Source organism: Gobio gobio (genome assembly GCF_949357685.1).
Source record: "Gobio gobio genome assembly, chromosome: 12".
NCBI lineage: Eukaryota > Metazoa > Chordata > Actinopteri > Cypriniformes > Gobionidae > Gobio > Gobio gobio.
In genome coordinates this window covers 23,327,155-23,346,930 of record NC_137105.1, presented here as the reverse complement: position 1 = coordinate 23,346,930, position 19,776 = coordinate 23,327,155, and the positions used below count along the sequence as shown (strand labels likewise).

General features: G+C 36.3%; 2 protein-coding genes across 2 annotated transcripts in view; one reads left to right on the top strand and one right to left on the bottom strand.

Moving 5' to 3' along the window:
• btbd7 (BTB (POZ) domain containing 7) overlaps positions 1-15,202 on the bottom strand; it is an 84,675-nt gene extending 69,473 nt beyond the window's left edge. Inside the window, exon 1 of the mRNA XM_079831486.1 lies at positions 14,785-15,202. The gene's annotated coding sequence lies outside the window, so the exon portion shown is untranslated. The remainder of the gene's footprint in view (positions 1-14,784) is intronic.
• Positions 15,203-16,878: 1,676 nt separating this feature from the next.
• On the top strand, positions 16,879-19,570 carry LOC307135228 (cytochrome c oxidase subunit 8A, mitochondrial). Its single transcript, XM_079831488.1, has 2 exons — positions 16,879-17,023; positions 18,334-19,570. Exons 1-2 carry the CDS (start codon positions 16,904-16,906, stop codon positions 18,445-18,447), a joined length of 234 nt encoding a protein of 77 aa, XP_079687614.1. The 5' UTR covers positions 16,879-16,903; the 3' UTR covers positions 18,448-19,570.
• The last annotated feature ends 206 nt before the right edge of the window (positions 19,571-19,776 follow it).

Sequence of the window (19,776 nt, the reverse complement as noted above, 5' to 3'; positions counted from 1 at the left end):
TCTACTACTGATGATGATGCAGTAAATCCATTATGTGACTCGTTAATGCGGCGTCTGAACAAAGTCAGCAACACTTTCCTTCACTCCAAGTGCCTAACTTACAATGCAGGGACTGGAACTACAAATATACTAGTTATAAATACAGTAATCATTACTTTATGTAGGCAGAAAAAGTTTGTTGTGATTTCCAAGCGCATTAATGTTAGCGGTCTTCCACTGATAGCCATGGCATTAGCTAGCTTTGTGGTTAGCTAAAGTCTAGCTTTAGAAATGTTTTTTCAAAATAACGGGCAGGGGAGAGATGATACGTCTCATGCTGTCAAACTGTCACGCTATTAAAGAATCTTATCCAGTCCATTGTCCGAGTTAAACTGACAGTCAGTCAACTATACTGTAACAACCTAATGTAAGCTAATTCTGTTTCACTCTTGGCTTACATGTAACAGCAAAACTGAACTTGGCTGTCACTAATTTTGTCATGCTTATTTGAGTTAAGAGAACTGATGGGGATGTTCTTTTAATTGTTATTCAAGCAATTTATGTCTCGTGACAGTTGCCACCTTACCATGCACTTCACGGATGATCTGTTGTGAAAGTTCGCTGCGCAGCATGACTCGACTCAGCTCAGCTGGATCAGCTGTGTTGCCAATCTGCATGTTGTAGAGTGCCCTCTGGTGGACAAACTATGAAACGCCAACACTCATAATGTGGTTGAGCGGTGTTTCGTCCGGGTTTTTTTTTTTGTTTGTTTTTTTTATATGCATTTATCGGCCATCATAAATGCCGATACCGATATTTTGGAAAATGCCTAATATCGGCCGATAATATCGGTCGGGCTCTATATACCGCGAAACCGATATAATTTTGAAAAATACCGTGATATTAATTTTTGGTCATACCGCCCAGCACTAACTGAGACATCTGAAAAAATGGGTCTCAGCCCGCTTCCAAAGGAACTTTGGTGCGGTTCGAATGAAATATGAACGCAACACGGACCAAAGACGTAAACAAACCAAAAAACAGGAAGATGAGACAAAAAAAAAGGACAGAATGCTCATGCATATCTGTTTTTTCTCATCGTAGTCGGGATATTGCCATAACAGTTTGGTAGAGGCATCAGAACTGCGTCTCCTTGCAGCAGATCTTCGTTTGTGTGTGTGACGGAGGGATTACTGCCAATGTTTTGACTCCTTTAAAGAGCACCTATCATTGCATTTAAAATGTTCCAAATATTGTTTTAGAAGTCCCCAACAACAGTTTTGCATGCATGCAATGTCAAAAAAGACTTTAGTTTTCTTATAATATGCATTTATTTTTACCTGTTTTGACAGCGATTCTCAAATGATTCCTTTAGTGATTCACTTTTCAAAACCCCGCCTTTACGTGACGCTAATCTGCGGTGATTGGTCCGATGACCCAGTCAGTTGTGATTGGTATAGTCTGTGCAGATATTTTCGGAAACGGAACGCCCATCAAAGTCTTATGGTGACAGTAATTTGTTAATATGTGTCAGGACTCAGGAGTTATGAATATGAAAACCGCGTTTGTACCGTTTGATTGTAATATGAGCCTCAGCTGATCTCATTCATAAAAAAACTCCTCTATTCTCCTCAGGAAGACTCGCGACAAATCATCATCCCTCAGGGCTTTTAGTTCAAAAGTGTGCAGATGATGAGACATATTGATAGATTCTCATATGTCTGTGTCAAATTTCTCAACAGAGGAGTATTTTTTATTCAATACTTCCTCAAAATGCGCAGATATAGCCTAATCATGAGCGATTGAGTCTCTTATGTGTTGTTTTCAATTCATACTGGCAGCCGGAGGGCGCTCTGTGCACATGTAGTCCATGTACAGACAGACGAAGAAGATACCATGTGCCATAATAGAAGTCCATAATAAAAGCTTCCTGAGATCGCGAAACATGCATTTGACGACTAATAAACACTCAATCGCGACGATGTATGGTTTGTCTTCAAGCCACTTAGTCTTCAAATGCTCATCCTTGGGCAGATGAAAAAAGTTTGCTTTTGAGTCACACTTCAGAACACAGCGTCTCGTCGCCATGATGTTTTCTAGTTTTCACTGGCGTCTTGGAGCGCAATAAGTGGGCGTATCGTATTCAAATAACTTGACAAGTTGACGTCATCTAGTCAGAGAAAAAGCTTCGGTCTTCTAACGATTCTTAAAAATGACTCCGAGTCGACTCTTACTTTGAAAGAAAATAACTATATATACGGTGCACTGTCATATTTCAAACTATGCAGGATGTTTTTGTTCACTTAGATCTATGTTACACACTACATGAAAGGTAAATTTCAAAATTCCATGATAGGTGCTCTTTAAACATTTTATAAGCTCTTCACGAGATCTCAGCTGCTCAAAATACCATGTGTAGGCTACGCACATAAGAGCACAGCACACAGCATTGTTCCGTCTCAATATGGCAATACATAAAGGCCAACCAATAAGGTTGTGAACCCATCCCTACGGCTTTAGGTTCGGTGATAAAAATGCCAACTTGAAAGGCAAGCGTGGCAGAACTAAATGTTTTGTTTTGGTCTGGACCGAACTACAAGTGAGAACACACCCTTATATGTTGTTGGTTCATTAATATTTAATGTGTATTGTTAGCATACCAAGCAGAAATGTATATTAAAAAAGTACTAGTACCTATTAAGTTATATATTTGGTCTAAAAAGTTACTAGTGAATAAATAAGTAGCCTACTACTTTAATTTTTCTTAAGTAAATTATAATTAAATACTAGACAATATTGGAATAATTTCTAGTATCTAATAAATAAGAACTAGTAGCATGAAAATAGATACTAGTACATTTTATTTAAGGATTAAATGTTAAAACTGAATGCCATATTTTGCTTGGGAGGATGTTAAATGTAATATATAAAAAATAAATAAATAAATAAAAAGTGTTAAAAAAAAAAGCATTGAAAAAAAGATAACACAGCTATGCTCTGTATTCAGAGTTTGATTCAATGTGACACAGAAATTAAACTTCCTGAAATGTCAAAAATATTCCCATCTCAATGAATAATAGCTACATATGATGTCAACCTGCAAGTTAACAGCCACAGGAAGTGGCTCATATAGTAAACCCCCTCTGCGCTACAATTTACCATCAGTTTTTATGATGCAACGGTACTTGTAAAATATGGCAGATCCAGAGAATGACATTTCTATGAGAATGAGTGAAACAGCATTAAAGCTCACTTCCAGGATTTGAGATAATTCCACTGCTGCAGTTTTGGTCTTTATAAGCAACACTGGGTTTCATTAGTGCATGATGATAAGGGTTAGACAAAGGAAGTGAGCACTTAATTCCCGTGTGTGTGTATGTATGTATGTATGTATGTATGTATGTGTGTGTGTGTGTGTGTGTGTGTGTGTGAGAGAGTGAGAGAGAGAGTGAAAGAGAGAGTGAGAGAGAGAGTGAGAGAGAGAGTGAGAGAGAGAGTGAGAGAGAGAGTGAGAGAGAGAGTGAGAGAGAGAGTGAGAGAGAGAGTGAGAGAGAGAGTGAGAGAGAGAGTGAGAGAGAGAGTGAGAGAGAGTGAGAGCTCAAACAACCCATTGGACAAGGTGAAATATTGGGACCTGAGTCAGCCTGTCATTTTAAGAGAAGGGAAAAAAAGTGGTTGCCAAGGACAACAAGGGGGAGTGGAAAATGAAAACATGTCCCACTTTCCTTTCCCCATCCAATTTCTCTCTTCAGTGACAGCAGCCAGAGGTCAAGCCAGTGTGCTTGTGGAACTGCTGGGACCTTCAAAGACTGAAAATATATTTTATTCATATTTCTACATCCATCAGACAACTACCATTTTTTGGCTTAATGTTGGAAAAAATAGCAAACCATTATAGCAATTATGTCAGCAAAGTCCAAATGAATAAGTACGCAGTCCTTATAATGCAGCAGATTTCCTTGTTTGTCTGAAATGCATAAGCCAAATGATCTAAAACATCATTGAACTGAACATGAGGACATGAGCAATGGTTCATAAGATGATCATATTTTCGTTGCGATAACATTATTATAAGATTATGGATGCTTTGTAAACAAAAGCCCAATAAAACCTTATTTTTGAATACCTGGGGCGCTGTTAATCAATACAAATGGATTTGCAGGATTGTCTGATACTTTTCAAGGTTATCTGGCAAGCTACTGATCTTACATTGCATACAAGTACAACAGGGTAGGGCTGCACGATTATGACAAAAAAAATCATAATTGTCTATTATTCCCTTGAAATTGTAATTGCGATTATCACAATTTACATTGAATGATATTTAGAATAGCCTCCATTGTTTGAAGCGACTGCATGCCATATGGTTATATCAAAATAAACAAGCTGAAAACTCTCTTCCTGAAAAACTTTGGTTTGGTTTCTTTAAATAAAAAAAAGTACAAATATGCATGGTATTATAATGTTATACTAAAGCTAAAAACAAAACAATGGGGAAAAAACTTAAGATAACCTGTAGAAAGAAAAATACACATTAGAAAAAGCACACAGAATATTATATGTGGACTTTTTTTTGTAATTGCGATTGCATTTTATTGAATGATTACATAATTGTGGCATCCGTAATTGTAATCCCGATTACAAATTCGATTAAATGTGCAGCCCTACTGCACAGTCAGTCTGTAAAACCATGGCACATCACTACAGAGAGAGACAGTGAACTAATTCATAACAAAAAGATTTCATAACGATTCTTGATGGACTGACTAGATCTACTGTAAGCTTTTATCCCACAGACAGCACTCAAGAATGAGGATGGCCTGACGGTCCACAGTGTGAGTGTGTTTCGGGACAGTTGGCAGAACTGTCATTTGTCCTATCGGGTCAGTGCATGCGTTGTCACTACATCTTGCATTCACTGATTGTGTACATGTGTTTTCATGTCTTGCAAACTTAGTCTGTCACGAATTAGACACCAAGTTAATATTTTATCCAGCTGACTAGCATGGATTAGGTTTGCAAGAATAACTGGAGAGTTTGGGGTCAATACATTTTATCAAAAAATGTTCTTCATTTTTTTTTAAGGGGATGTCTAATGCCATTTCATGTATTCTGACTTATTTACACTGGGGATGTAACGGTACACGTCTCGATAGGCGAGTAACATTGGTTTTGTTTTGTTACACAGAACTAATATATGCTGGCTTTTGCTTGAATACACCCGTGTGTGTCATGTTCGCTTGTTTGTCCATTTGCAATCGAATCATCGTTCACTTCAGCGATGATAAAGACCCATTCATTTCCACATCCTATAACGTTAAACCACTGTCTGTTTCAAGCGTCAGCTCGCACGGTGTCCGAAAAGTAAGTGATCGATATAACCCTCTAATCTTGTCATATTTGTAATATATTCGTTAGTTGGTCTGTTGTGCTCGTGCTATTGTGTTGTTCATGAGAATTGTGTTTTTGGGATGTAAGGGATAACTTTTTCACTGAACATTCAACCTGGATTACCAAAGTAACACACATTGCTTTTCACTTACTGATGGCATCATACCCACGGCTGCCTGGCACAGCAGATTCCACCATAGTCGTTGCTAGGGGTGGGAATCTCTAGGCACCTCACGATTCGATTACGATTCAGAGGGCTGCGATTCGATTATAAAACGATTATCGATGCATCTTTTTCTCTATACAGATTTTCTTTTTTTCTATTGGTAATTTTAAAGCAAAGTATTTGTAATGACCCATAATGAATTTACTTCCAATATTTTGTATTAATAAAACAAATAGAAGTGTTACAGAGGGGTTACATTTGCCAGAATATGTCCCAACATTTGAAGAACCAACAGGAAACATGTGTAGCAGCATACGTGTAAATTAATACTGACTTCAGCATATTCTAAATCACTAACATAAAGTAATGAGCAATACCCTCCTGTTATGTGCAATGAATAATATAATCCTTCAGACATAGAAATAAAATAAAAATGTTGCTGTACCAAAATCACAGCTTTTATACAAAAATATAGAATTCTGTACCAGCAGCTCTCATACAAAAGTAATGCTTGTGGACTTCAGCATATTCTGAATAACTAACATACAGCTGCTCTTATACACAAATAAAGTCTAGCACAGACAATTTTTTGCTCTACACCACAATAAAAAAAATATTGTATGCATATAAATGCCATTCTGACGCTCTTTTTTTTATCTGCCATGACTGATCACTGTAAAGGCGTTTATTTAAAGCGGCAGCGCATCTCTTCCTAGTCAAAGAATAATCATGAATTAACATCTGAGGTATGTTGAGGATACATTACAGCTTACCAAAACGTATCATATGTCGTGTAATCACTCAGTGTTTCAACGGCAGAAAGACAATATTTAACAGCTTGTAAACATTTACCTCAGAAGTCGTTCAGTGTCAACAGCAGCTGGTTAGTTCACTAGAGAAATTAACTCTCTAAATGTATGCACTATATATTCGGTCTAGGGATGTCTTGAGTATTTAATGTATGTTTAAATAAATGTCATGAAAATGACAGCCACCGTGTATAAATGCTTAGCCTATATTTAAACAACGAATTGGAGTAAAAACATTTTATAATTAGATTTAGAACTTAATGCAAAAACTGCCTTACGTGAAGTTCACGTTTGCATAGGCCTACAATGTGTTATTTGAGTGATTATTATTATTATTATTATTATTATATCTAAAAATAAATAGGAACTGAATTTAGGCTAATAGTTTGGGATCTGTAGTTATAGTAATGTGCAATAAGGGCTGCCTATTTACAGCATTAGCAGAGATAATTTTTAATCTTTAAGAAACGTTTAGTTTCAGACAAAATGTGCTCAGTAAACCACCATTTAATAAAAAAAATAATTAAAAAAAAGCAATTTTATATTTAGTTTTCTCTCCCCTGCTCTACCGAACCGTGACCTCAAAACCGAGGTGGTACATACCGAACCGTCAGTTTTGTGTATCGTTACACCCCTAATTTACACTGTTAAAAAGTTTGGCCAAAGTTTCAAAAAACGAGTTGGACGTATGACAGTATTTCTGTTCCAAATAACCTTTCCATAACTTGAATCCTGAAGGAGTGTTTCTCAAGTAAGGCCCTGTATGACATCAAGGGTGGATTTCCTTGTATGGGCACTTCTCCCGGACAAGTGCGCAAATCAACCAGAGCAAGAGCATGTCCATCAATAGGGGTGCTCCGATTGATCGGCAACTGATCTCGATCGGTCGATAATCGCTTTGGGATGATTGATCGGCGGTCTCCAAAAAGGCCGATCTCATGAACCGATCGCATGCTGACGACACATAAACCCGCACCTGCCGTGAGAGCATGATATGCAGCGACACCGTCTCATTCTCTTTCCAGCGCGGGTAAAATAATTATAACGCTGAAGGTGAGGTACAATTCATATTTCTATATTAAATAACTTACGCAGTCATTTGAAAACTTTCTGTGAGACGCAAGTTAAACAGCGCGCATGAATCACCGCGTGCGCGCGCTCTCTCCCTCTCAAAATGCTCAAATGGCTTCACATCATCGCATCTGCACTAAAATTGAGCTGCACAGTTGACACAGGATTTGCCACTTCAGGATTTGCACAATCGAGGCAGTGTCGCATCGTCACTAAAGTTTACCATTTGCATTTATTTTTAGGTCTTGCCAGTGTTCAAACCGCTCAGCACTCGCGCGCTCTCCAGACCGTGCGCGCGCAGAGACACACACACACACGCCATCTCACAAAAAGCTTGCGAGTACAAATTGCTCTGAAATGGTCAGATACACACAAATGTATGTACTAAATGACCGTCTTGACGAGTATGCACGTAAACCCCGTCGTGACTCGCGAGTGAACGTTTGTGCAACTGTAACCGTATCCGTGTTCGCTCTTAAAGTGACAGCTGTCGAATAAACTGCTGCTGTCTCTGAGTTTCTCTTTGTCTTGTGTTGTTTGATGAACCTTTATGACACTCACTGCTCTTGAATGACTAACTTTTGCAACCTTAAGTGTAAGGATTAATCTAATTTAATTTATTCAGGGTAGACCAATATTAATTTACATTTGATTTCTTATTAAATGTCTTTAGTATTTCTTACCTCAATACTAATGTTAGACCTACCTGAAAAATTGTTTTTAAAAACAAAAACGCACTGCATGATCAAATATTTAGGTGATATAATTATATACATTTATTATATACATTTATTTGGGAAAGATGGCCTACAGTAGCCTTAAGTTATCTCATTTTCTAAAATAAACACTTGGTGGTTCTCCTTAATTTAGAGTTAGTTTCATTTCTACAAATGGTGCAAACTCTGCAAGATTATAGATAAAAGATTGCCATTCCCCTGCCATTCTGTGATCAGTAGTGATCGGCAATCGGCAGATCATGATCTTGGTGATCGGTAATCGGCCCCAAAAATGCTGATCGAAGCATCTCTATCCATCAACTAGCTTCATTTGGGTTACGGAAGGCGCCAACAGCACTGTCATTTTGTTTTTAGACCAAGAAATCAACAATGTCATCAAAGAAGTGTGTTTTGGTTGTGAGGGAAAGATTGTTTAGCTTCCCAAAGAATCCAGCATTAACGGAACAGTACACGGTTTGTTTTTCCAGAACAGCAATGGAGTTGTGCAAGTGTGTTTGTTTGTATGTTCCCGGCATTTCGGCAACAAATGTTTTATAAACAAGGCCCAGTTTGAAGCTGAATTTACAGATCTTTTGAAACTGAATGATGGAGCCGTCCCAGCGATAAAAAAATCCTGGTCATGAGTCTAAACCGCAGGCGGTGAGTAAAACGGCATCAAATGTCTGCGTTTTGTTGGCAATCGGCATGTAAGTGCATATAATGTAAACAACACGAACGTATAGTGAATCAAAAGTTATCCAGGGATAATGCGATGATGTATTGTGCGTGTGTGTGTGTGTGTGTGACTCTGTAGCTCCGCCCACTGCACGCCTCCAAGAGTTCGGCTGTTTTCGGAAAGAATCGGTACAGCCCATCTGTCTTTTATAAATATTATAAAACTAAAGACTCTTCGGAGATATGAAGGATGCAGTACTAATACTCTATAGGTACTCAAGATTAACATGAGAATCTGTTATGTACCCTTTAAAGAAAGTAATACTTTTATTCAGAAAAGACACATTAATCAAAAGTGACAATAAAGTAATGCTACAAAAGATTTCTAATTCAAAAAATGCTGTTCTCTTGAACTTTCTATTCAAAGAATCCTAAAAAAAGTATCACGGAAATATTAAGCTGCACAAATGCTTTCAACATTGATTAAAATAAGATTTTTTTTTAAGCACAAAATCAGCGTATTAGAATGATTTCTGAAGGATGATGTGACACTAAAGACTGGAGTAATGGCTGTTGAAAAATCTAAATAATAAATAACTTTTTTATCAAATGCAGCCTTAGTGAGCATAAAAGACTTCTTTTTATGAGCATCAGAAAAATCGTATTGACTACAAACTTTTGAACGGCAGTATGTAAATATTAAGTTAAGCAAACTACTATTCAAAAGTAGAATTTTTTGCTGTCAAAATTAGACAAAAAAATTATAAATATATTTTTCAGACCGATACACAGATATTTCACTAAAAATAAAAGTACGTGTCATGTGGTGAAGTCAGTAAAAACGCTGGCAGGGCAAGTAAAAATCTGAATTACTTGCCCAAATGAGCCAGCAGAAAGAAAGATATCCTTACTGTTGAGCACTGCCCATATGTTTCATCTAGTGTCATGCACACTATGCATTATGCTATTTGCAATTAAAAAAAAAAATAATAATAATAATATAATATAATATAATATAATATAATATATATATATATATATATATATATATATATATATATATATATATATATATATATATATATATATATATATATATATATATATATATATATATATATATATATATATATATATATATATATATATATATATATATATATATATATTTATTAGGGGTGTAACGGTACACAAAACTGACGGTTCGGTACGTACCTCGGTTTTGAAGTCACGGTTCGGTACGAGTTCGGTACAGCAGATTTACAAAATTGCTTATTTATTTTTTTTATTTAATAGTGGTTTACTGGGGAAAAAAAGTGTCTGTCCTTGAATGAATTAAATTATATCTAAAAGTTTATTTAAAATATTTCTTTAAATTATATAGGGAGCCCTTATTTGTACATTAATATTAAAGGTTCACAACAGAGCCCAAACTATTAGCCTAAATTCAGTTGCTATTCATTTTTAGGTATAATAATCAACACTCAAATAACATTGTATGCAAACATGTAGCCTAAACTTCAGGCAAAAACATTTAAATGGCAAGGCAGTTTTTGCATTAACTTCTAAATCTAATTTTAAAATAGTTTTTTTCTCCAAATCGTTGTTGAAAAATATTAATTTATATACAATGTCTGTCATTTTCAAGACAGGTTAATTTAACATCCATGAAATAATCAAGACATCACTAACAGGTTAAGTAGAATATAATGAATATAACGGCTAATATAGAGCATATATTTAGCGAAAGAGTTGATTTCTCTAGTGAATAAAAGTCTGTGGACACTGAATGACTGCCTGAGGTGAATGTGACGCTAACGTTACATTGTTTAGTTATATTGACGTCTTTCCGCCGTTGAAACACTGATTGAGCGATTACCCCACATATATACATGACAGTAAGTTGTAATGTATCCTCATACCTTCAGATGGTCATTCATGTTTATTCTTTAGTCAGAGAAGATCGATCGCCTTCACAGATGATCGCGTTCACGCGCGTGCGCGTCGCGCGGCTGCTTGAACTGTGATCAGTGACCAGTCACGCCACATAGAGCGTCAAAACGGCATTTATCGTTTGAATTTCGTGATAAAATGAACTGAATACTTAATATGTTTGTGTGGGAACTTGGATTGAAGTGTGTTCCGCCGACTGTGAACTGTTAAAGATTGCATTCGGAAACCGTTTGATAACGTTACACGTGTGCACCGTTCACAAATGATCGCGTTCACGCGCGCGCGCGCGCCGCGCGGCCACTTGAACTGTGTTCAGTGATCACTGATCAGTCACGCACATTAAAGAGCATCAAAACGTCATTTATCGTTAGAATTTCGTGATAAAATGAACTGAATACTTAATATGTTCGTGTGGGAACTCGGATTGAAGTGTGTTCCGCGCTTACAACAAGCCGACTGTTAACTGTTAAAGATTACATTCATAACCGTTCGGTACACGCGTGCACCGTACCGGAAGCCCTGTACCGAAACGGTTCAATACAAATACGTGTACCGTTACACCCCTAATATATATATATATATATATATATATATATATATATATATATATATATATATATATATATATATATATATATATATATATATGTAGCTCACAAAAACAAAACAATTAACCTTTTGAAGAATCTTTACTCGGCTCATTTCCACACAATTATAGCACCAAATGAATCACCAAAGACGAAACAAAAAGTACACTGTCCTCTGACTCTTTTCATACGAAAGTCATACAGAAAGCTAAGAGGAAAAGATCAAAATGCAAGTCATTATTCAGAGGTGCTAACTTAAAGGGATAGTTCACCCAAAAATGAAAATTATCCCACCATTTAATCACCCTCAAGCCATCCTAAGTGTATATGACATTCTTCTTTCAGACGAACACAATCGGAGTTGTCCTGGCTAACCCAAGCATTATAATGGCAGTGAATGGCAGCCCAAAATAGTGCACCCATCCATTATAAAAGTAACCCATACAGCTCCGGGGGGTTAATAAAGGCCTTCTGAAGTGAATCGATGAGTTTGTGTAAGAAATATATCCATGTTTAAAACTTTATAAAGTAAAATATCTAGCTTCCGGCGGACCCTATTTTTTATAGAACTCCGATTGTATTTGTCTGAAAGAAGAATGTCATATACACCTAGGATGGCATGACGGCGAGTAAATTATAGGGTAATTTTTAGGGCTGGGTAAAAAATATTGATTTCACAATTTTAATCGATTCTCACTTTTACAAATCAATATAGATTCTTAAATCCCAAGAATCGATTAGTCTATTTATTTTTACGGCGCTGTGGCGTGAGATCGCTCTGCCGCAGCTCAGCTCAAGAGAAACAGCAGAGGAGCAAACATGAACGGATCTTCTCTTCCGCTTTAATACCAGTAACAGCGCGAAATAAACACCAATGAGCTTCTGAAAATGTGTTAAAAGATTCAGGACAACTTACCGAAATCCGTATCTTGTCACATAGAATCGCTCAATCAGTGTTGCAACCGCAGAAAGATGTAAGTAAAACGGCTTACAAGTAAACAATGTCACGTAACGTCACAGTTACCTCAGAAAAACCATATCCAGTGTCCATAAACTCGTTAGTCAGCTGGAAAAATTAACTCTAGAGGAGCATTTTGCTAATTATATGCACCACATTTCATAGGATATTCATTGTCAATGTTCTTCAATATTTAATAAATCTGGCATGTTTTTATGACAGCCACCCTTTAAATGTTTATATTTCAAAAAAACGAATTGGAGTAGAATTATGATTATGTAATTGTAAAGTTAATATTATAACTATTATTATATTTTAAAAAAACTATTTAGTGACATATAAGTGTTTATATACAAATCAGTTAATTTTTACCTTCAATATAGTAGGCTAATGTATCAACTGACTCCCATAGTTTACAACATTAGTTTTCCTTGAGAAAATTTTCCATGTATTATACCTGATACATATCCAAAATAATCGAAATTGAATTTAATCGAAAATCGAAAGCTTGTGAATCGAAATCGAATCGAATTGTGAAATTTGTGTCAATACCCAGCCCTAGTAATTTTCATTTTTGGGTGAACTATTCCTTTAAACTGCAGCAAACAAATCATTGGGAAAAGCTGATTCTTTGCAATTAACTAGTTGACCCAATTCACAAATTGGACTGGTCTAGTCTCAGCAGTTTTTAAATTACAATCTCAATGGATGGGAAGATTATTAGTGAATAATGACTTTTAAAATCATGTGACTTGTAGTATAGAGAGCACAAACCATTTGAGCTGTGGCCGTCTGATCTGAAAATTCTTCAAAATCTCTCATATCCGGCGCAGAAGAAAGTCATACAGGCTTTGAAATGACATGAGGGCGACTAAATGATGGCAGAACTCACAGTTTCAGGTCAACTATCGCTTTAACATAGAACTGCAGCACCGTCAGACGTAAATCTGACTTAACTGTTGGCACAAGCACATATTGCAGCACGGCAGCAGGGGAAGGGATGGCCTACATCACAGGAAGATGAAAAAAGAGGGGGGAAACCCCTACACATCAACCACAATCACAACACGTTTACAACATACTGCAGGACCCAAACCACAAACTGCTCTCTTCACTAAATTGTTTCTTGAATAACCCACGTTGATGAACAACAATGCTGCTGATTGAGCTATATTAAGGACGACATTCTCTCAACAAAGCAGCGGCAGATAAAGCTGCACAGAATTGGTTTGGTTGGGTTTCATTAAAACATTTACCTTTGCTTCTCATGGGCAGGCACAAGGCTATCAGTAAATCACACCGTCTCTACTCTTGCTTGTGGGACATCTGATAAACAAGGCACTTGAAATCCGTGAATACTTCCTACAAATCCCAATCATTTGCAGAGTGATCACCTCCATTATAACAAAGAAAGCAATTTGGGTTGCAAAACAATTCTTCATTAACACAAATCTCAACACATTTTAAGGCTCCTGGGAACACGGGAGTCAAAAGGCTCCATATGGGAAACAGAGATACTGTAGAGGTGAATGAACTCATGGGGGCCAGACAGGATGGGACTTGATGTAAACCAATTTAGTCAGCAGTTAAAACTTTGCCTTTAATTAGACCCTGATGATTTCCAGAATTCCAAAGGAAATAAACAGTCAAAGACAAAGACAGAGGAATATGTTCCTGTCCACTAATTTTCCTAAACAATACCCGGTCTAATTACAGAGGTCCAAAATATGGCAGAGTACAGTTGCCTCTTTTCTAAACACAAATAAAGGAGGACCTGTTTAATTATGCAAAAAAAAGCTCTCTCGTGGGGACTATACAAGCGTTTTACAAGCAGAAACATCTCTAACATGCCAGGTATGCTTTTTGAACTCATTAGTATATTTATGTTATGCTGGGCAACTGGACGAGTATCTCCCAAATCAAGCAAGTTACATATTTGAAAATGGTTCCAGCATGCTGGTGGCTACTGACAGCTCCACTCGAGCATACAAGCTTATTCCTAGCGATTCTTCCTCTTTATCAATGCCGTGTCCGCATACATGAAGGCATTACATCTGTAATAACTGCAAACTACGCATACTCAGCTAGCCTAGCTTTGTGCATTTAGCATTCAGGTGGTTCTTAACAGCTCCTTTGGGTGAAAAAGTTACCAAAATGCGGCTTATCTAGATGTTTTAACCTCTTTGCGCAATAAACTAAAGAACTTGCGTGGTGTTAATGTTTTCTTTTGGTTTAGCATGCAAGCTAACCATAATAACTAACTAAGCTTTGCTTACTAGTTCTGTGTGGAAGAGTGAAATAGGTTACTATATGAAGTTTATCAGGTTATACTAACCAACATTATGGATAAACAGTCAAGGACTGTTGTGGTTTTAAAACACAAGGCATAACGTTAACTGTAAATGTAGCTAAATCAGCAGCTCGCCATGGCAGATTAGCAAGCAAAGCAAAAAAGGAGAAAAAATGCCTTCAACCGTACCTGAGTCAAGTTTACTGCTCCTCTCTTCTCTTCTTGCTCATAAAACGAGCCAAAATCCAAGCCAGAGACTTCTGATATTTGCTTAGCCGAGCAAATTCGCTCGCACTTTTCTTTCGTGGAGTGTTATTGAGTAAAAAGCCTCTGCGCGTCCCGGGTTCACACACACATACACACATACAAACACATATATGAAGCGCTAGCAGGCTGCTAGTACTTTAACGTTACACCATCCGTCCTACATTACTCGCTTTTAATGCCTCGTTCAACAACAAAACAGCTCAATTAGAGTCTTTGCTCTTCGCTTTCAGTTTCCCGTGAGCAAATATTACATGTAGTGTTGTATCCTCCTCTTATTCAGTAAAACAATGAGGGGAGGGCTAAGCGTCAGGGTTCGGTTAGCAATGTCGCTACGCCATCTATCTGCTCGAGCTCATATGAGGCACACAGCAAAAAGGTCCAATCAACCTTCTGTGTTGGTTGGACCTATAGGCCAAATAAGATAAGTGTCGAAATGTAATGAAGAAATACATTTTCAGTTAATAATTCGTTATTTTATATATCTATACACCATTGTTTAAAAGTTTGAAAATTTAAAATAAATTAATACTTTATTAATAGGCTACTTAAATCAATCCATGGAGACAGTAAAGACACATTTCTATTACAAATAAATTCTGTTATAAATAAATAGCTATATAATAATAAAAATACATTATATGTTATAATATAAGCTTATATAAATAATACTCTATGGTATTAGTCTATATATTATTCAAATACGATAATTCGTACTAATTTATAATATAATATACTATAATATTACATCATCATCATCTTTTTTTCTTTCTTTCTTCACTCATCAGGCTTTTCCCATAGGATGGCGACAACACCACATTATTGAAGTCTTGTCCACTAGGTGGCTTCAAATGGATGGCCTATAATTTCTCATAAATCTTCTTGACATCATTCACGATTTATGCAAATGTAGATGACATTGATTTTAAAAATTATACAATTACGTAATTGTTATTTTAATAACGTTATACATAGCCCTAACTATCACCAACAAAAGTTGGTAGCAGCTTATGATTTCAAAAAGCTACTTTGGTTTTGGGATGTTTTTTTGGGGGTTTTTTTCCAGATCACTAGGTTTAATGGTTTTGGGGAGAGAAAAAAATCCTCAGGCAAAATTTCTTCTAAAAGATATCAAAATAGCATAATAACAGGACACAAAAAGATTGCTCACACCCAGTACATAATCCAAACAATGAGTAGGGTGTATCCACTGTGGACACACTGTGGAAGTGTTGAATGGCAAGCGGTGTTCTAGCATGAAAGACCCGCCTCTGTAATCTGATCATCAGCATGAATGAAGTGCAATACCACTGGCCATACTGACAGCTGACAGAACACACAGCCAGATGCACGACTTTCTACACTTTTATCTCCCTTTAATCTGCTCCTTTAATCAGATCTCTTGTAATTTGTAACTCTTTGTTCTGGACACAGCCCTAAATGCACACTAAGCAGAGAACCAGGTGTTTCTCGGCTACCTATGTTCTTGTGAACTCATGTGCTGTCAAACAGCGGCTGCAAACCCTGGTGTAAATCACACAAGACATTAATTGTAGAAGAAAACAAAGTTACGATCTGTGGGAGCATTATATTATAAGCCCAATGTGCTTGCTTGTCCATCATCTGTAAGGTTAAGAAAAGTTCAGGCTTTTTATAATTTTATGGATTAGCGGACCAACATGAGCGGATGTAACTTTAAATATAAATCACATTATATCAAGGGCAATAACATGTCATGTTTGGTTCTTTGACAAATTATGATGTTATATCTGTTTCATTTAATATCTTGTCAAAAGGGGCAACAAAGACAAGTTAGTATACAGGGCGGGTGGTCTTATTATCTAGGCCCCTCCCAAAGAGTGGGCTGGTTTTGGGAGATAAAGTCCATAATATGACAGGATACATCTATTTTCTCTTCAGCAGTTTTGAGGCAGGAAACCCGGTGGTTACACTCAGTGAACATCCCCTCTATCCTTTCCCTTAACCACTCTCTCTCTCTCAGACACATCCAGACTTACTGGTGCTGACCCATACAGCTGCTGGGATGCTGGCCTTTCTGAGGGGAGCTGTGCAACCGGTGACAATTTGCAGGGCGAAGGATATTGTCCAGAAACGCAACTCCAGCATCTACAGCAAGCCACCCAAAAGCAAGATCGGACCTGGGGTGAGTGAAACAATTACAAAATCCTAACATGTTGCAAAAATTCAAGGGATCAGCCATAGTTTAACTGAGGTCAATGAAGATAAAGATTAGCTTGGATGTCTCCATGTATTGAAGATCATAATCCTTGTGTTTGGACAAGAACAGAATTACAATGTCAAGTAAACATTTAAAACATCAAATTTATTTCAGATAGTTAGGTAAATATACACAGTACACACACACAAACACACACACACACATATATATATATATATATATATATATATATATATATATATATATATATATATATATATTAGGGCTGTCAAATCGATTAATCATGATTAAGTGCTCATGGAAGTTTTCTCATCATTATCAATGTTGAAAGCTGCTTGAAAACAGCGTTTATTTGAATAGAAATATTTTATAAAATTATAAATATCTATACTGTCGTTTAAAAAAAAATCGATTTAATGAATCCTAGCTTCCCTGTGTCCTGTCACAGTTAATCGCATCCAAAAGTTTGTATTTACATAATATATGTGCGTGTAATTATTATGTATATATAAATACACATCCATGTATATATTTAAGAAAAAAATATTCATATTCATATATAACATAAATTATATAAATATGTATTCTGTATATACTTTCAAATATTTCTTAAGTATATACATGTATGTGTGTGTATTCAAATATATATAATAATTATACAGTACACACACATATATTATGTAAGCACAAACTTTTATTTTGGATGCGATTAATCGCGACAGGACACAAGCTAGGATTCATTAAATAGATTTTTTTTTTAAAACGACAGTATAGATATTTATAATTTTATAAAAGATTTCTATTTCAAATAAACGCTGTTTTCAAGCAGTTTTCAACATTGATAATAATGAGAAATCTTTCATGAGCACCAAATCATCATATTGGAATGATTTCTGAAGGATCAAGTGTGACTGAAGACTGCACTGTAAAACATCTCAACTCATTATATTTTGTTTAGTTTTTGCATGGGCTTTTTTGAGTTTTACTTCCGAAAATTGAGATAACTGTTTTTAATTTAGTCAATTCTAATACATTGGACAAATCAATTGGATAAACAGAGTAAATTAATTTTAGTTTACTAAAAGCAAAAACAAAACAACAAAAAAATACAGTGTGCCATCACAGGAATTACATAAAAAAATATATTAAAATTGTATATTACAATTAAATTGTCATATTATTTCATAATATTATTGTTTTACAATGAAATAGTAGTGCAAATCAGTCCGTAAAGCTGTTCAATTTGAAGTGTGTATTCTTGTGTTTTTCTACAGCAAAGTTTCTTGATTATGTCTGTGTTTGCCGTTGCCCTCCTGGCCCCTGCTGGGTGGATTCTGCACCACATCCCAGAATATCGGCAGAGAGAAAAACCCTCACCACCATCATGAAGATTGTACACCGGTGTCCCACAGACAGACCTGGCTGCCTCTAAAGCATTATTCACCTCCAATGAAAAAATGTAGATCTTTAAAACATCATGAGCAACATCACAAGTAAAATAATAATAATAATAATAATGTGTATAACAATACATTAATAAAATTATCCAATAATAAAATAATACGGTTTAACAATAGTTTGAAAGGGAGAAAAGGCCCCATTTTAATCTAATGAGAAATATAATTTCATGGTGTTTAATGCCTTAGGACTGTGGCCCTTAATGCCATTGTAAGCAGTTGCTTTTTTAATACCATCTGTTCTGGTTGATAACTTTGTGTTTCACTGTGATAATTGTTCTTGCCTTGGGGGCACTGCTTAGAAGTATACTCAGAAATTAGATTAAGTTGGAGCAGAGACTGAATAAGGAAGCAGATTGATGTGGTTCATAGGTGAAGAAGGTTATTAGAAGGCCAGTGGTCCTGACCGTAAATTTAGATTATGGTCTTAGCACTAGTTTATGATAAATATTTTGTAATCTTTATACTCTAATTACTGAACACACGCAGAACAGTTATTCAGTCTAATGTTAACAGGCTTTATGTATACACAACACATGCATAGAACGCTATCTTAGTATTGCCTTTAAGGTGCAGTGTGTAATATTTATGAGGATCTATTGACAGAAATGCAATATAATATACATAACTATGTTTTCAGTGGTGTATAAAGACCTTACATAATGAACTGTTATGTTTTTATTACCTTAGAATGAGCCATTTCTATCTCCATACACCCCGGGTCCCCTTACAGTGAAGCCGCCATTTTATGCATCATGTTTCTACAGTAGCCCTAAGCGGACAAACTGCTCTAATGTCACAGCAATGTTCTGTTTTGTTCATGGACTTTCGTTGTGTTTTCATTTGTCACATGTTTCTTTGTTCAGTTTTCCGCCACTCATCTGTCCCCATGGTTACCCTGGTTAGTTTAGTTCTGTTCAGCTGTGTCTTGTCATTTAACTCGTTTCTGTTTGCTATTTAGTTCTCCAGTTTCCTTCAGTCTGTGTTCAGTCTCATTGAGGAATAGAGTGTGTTGCTACCTACCTGTGAGAGGATTCCTTTTCAATAAATGTCGTTTGAGAATTGTCTTTGCCTTCCTGCCTGCACACACCAACTGTATCCTTGCTACTCTCTGCTGTCTCAAATGACGACATCTTTGTCCTGTGTCAGTCACCGTAGCTTCTCTATGTGCTTCGAAAGGGAGGGGTGGGCGGATGCAATTCACAACCTCACTGCTAGATGCTGCTAAAATGTACACGGTGCACCTTTTATAGGGTAAGC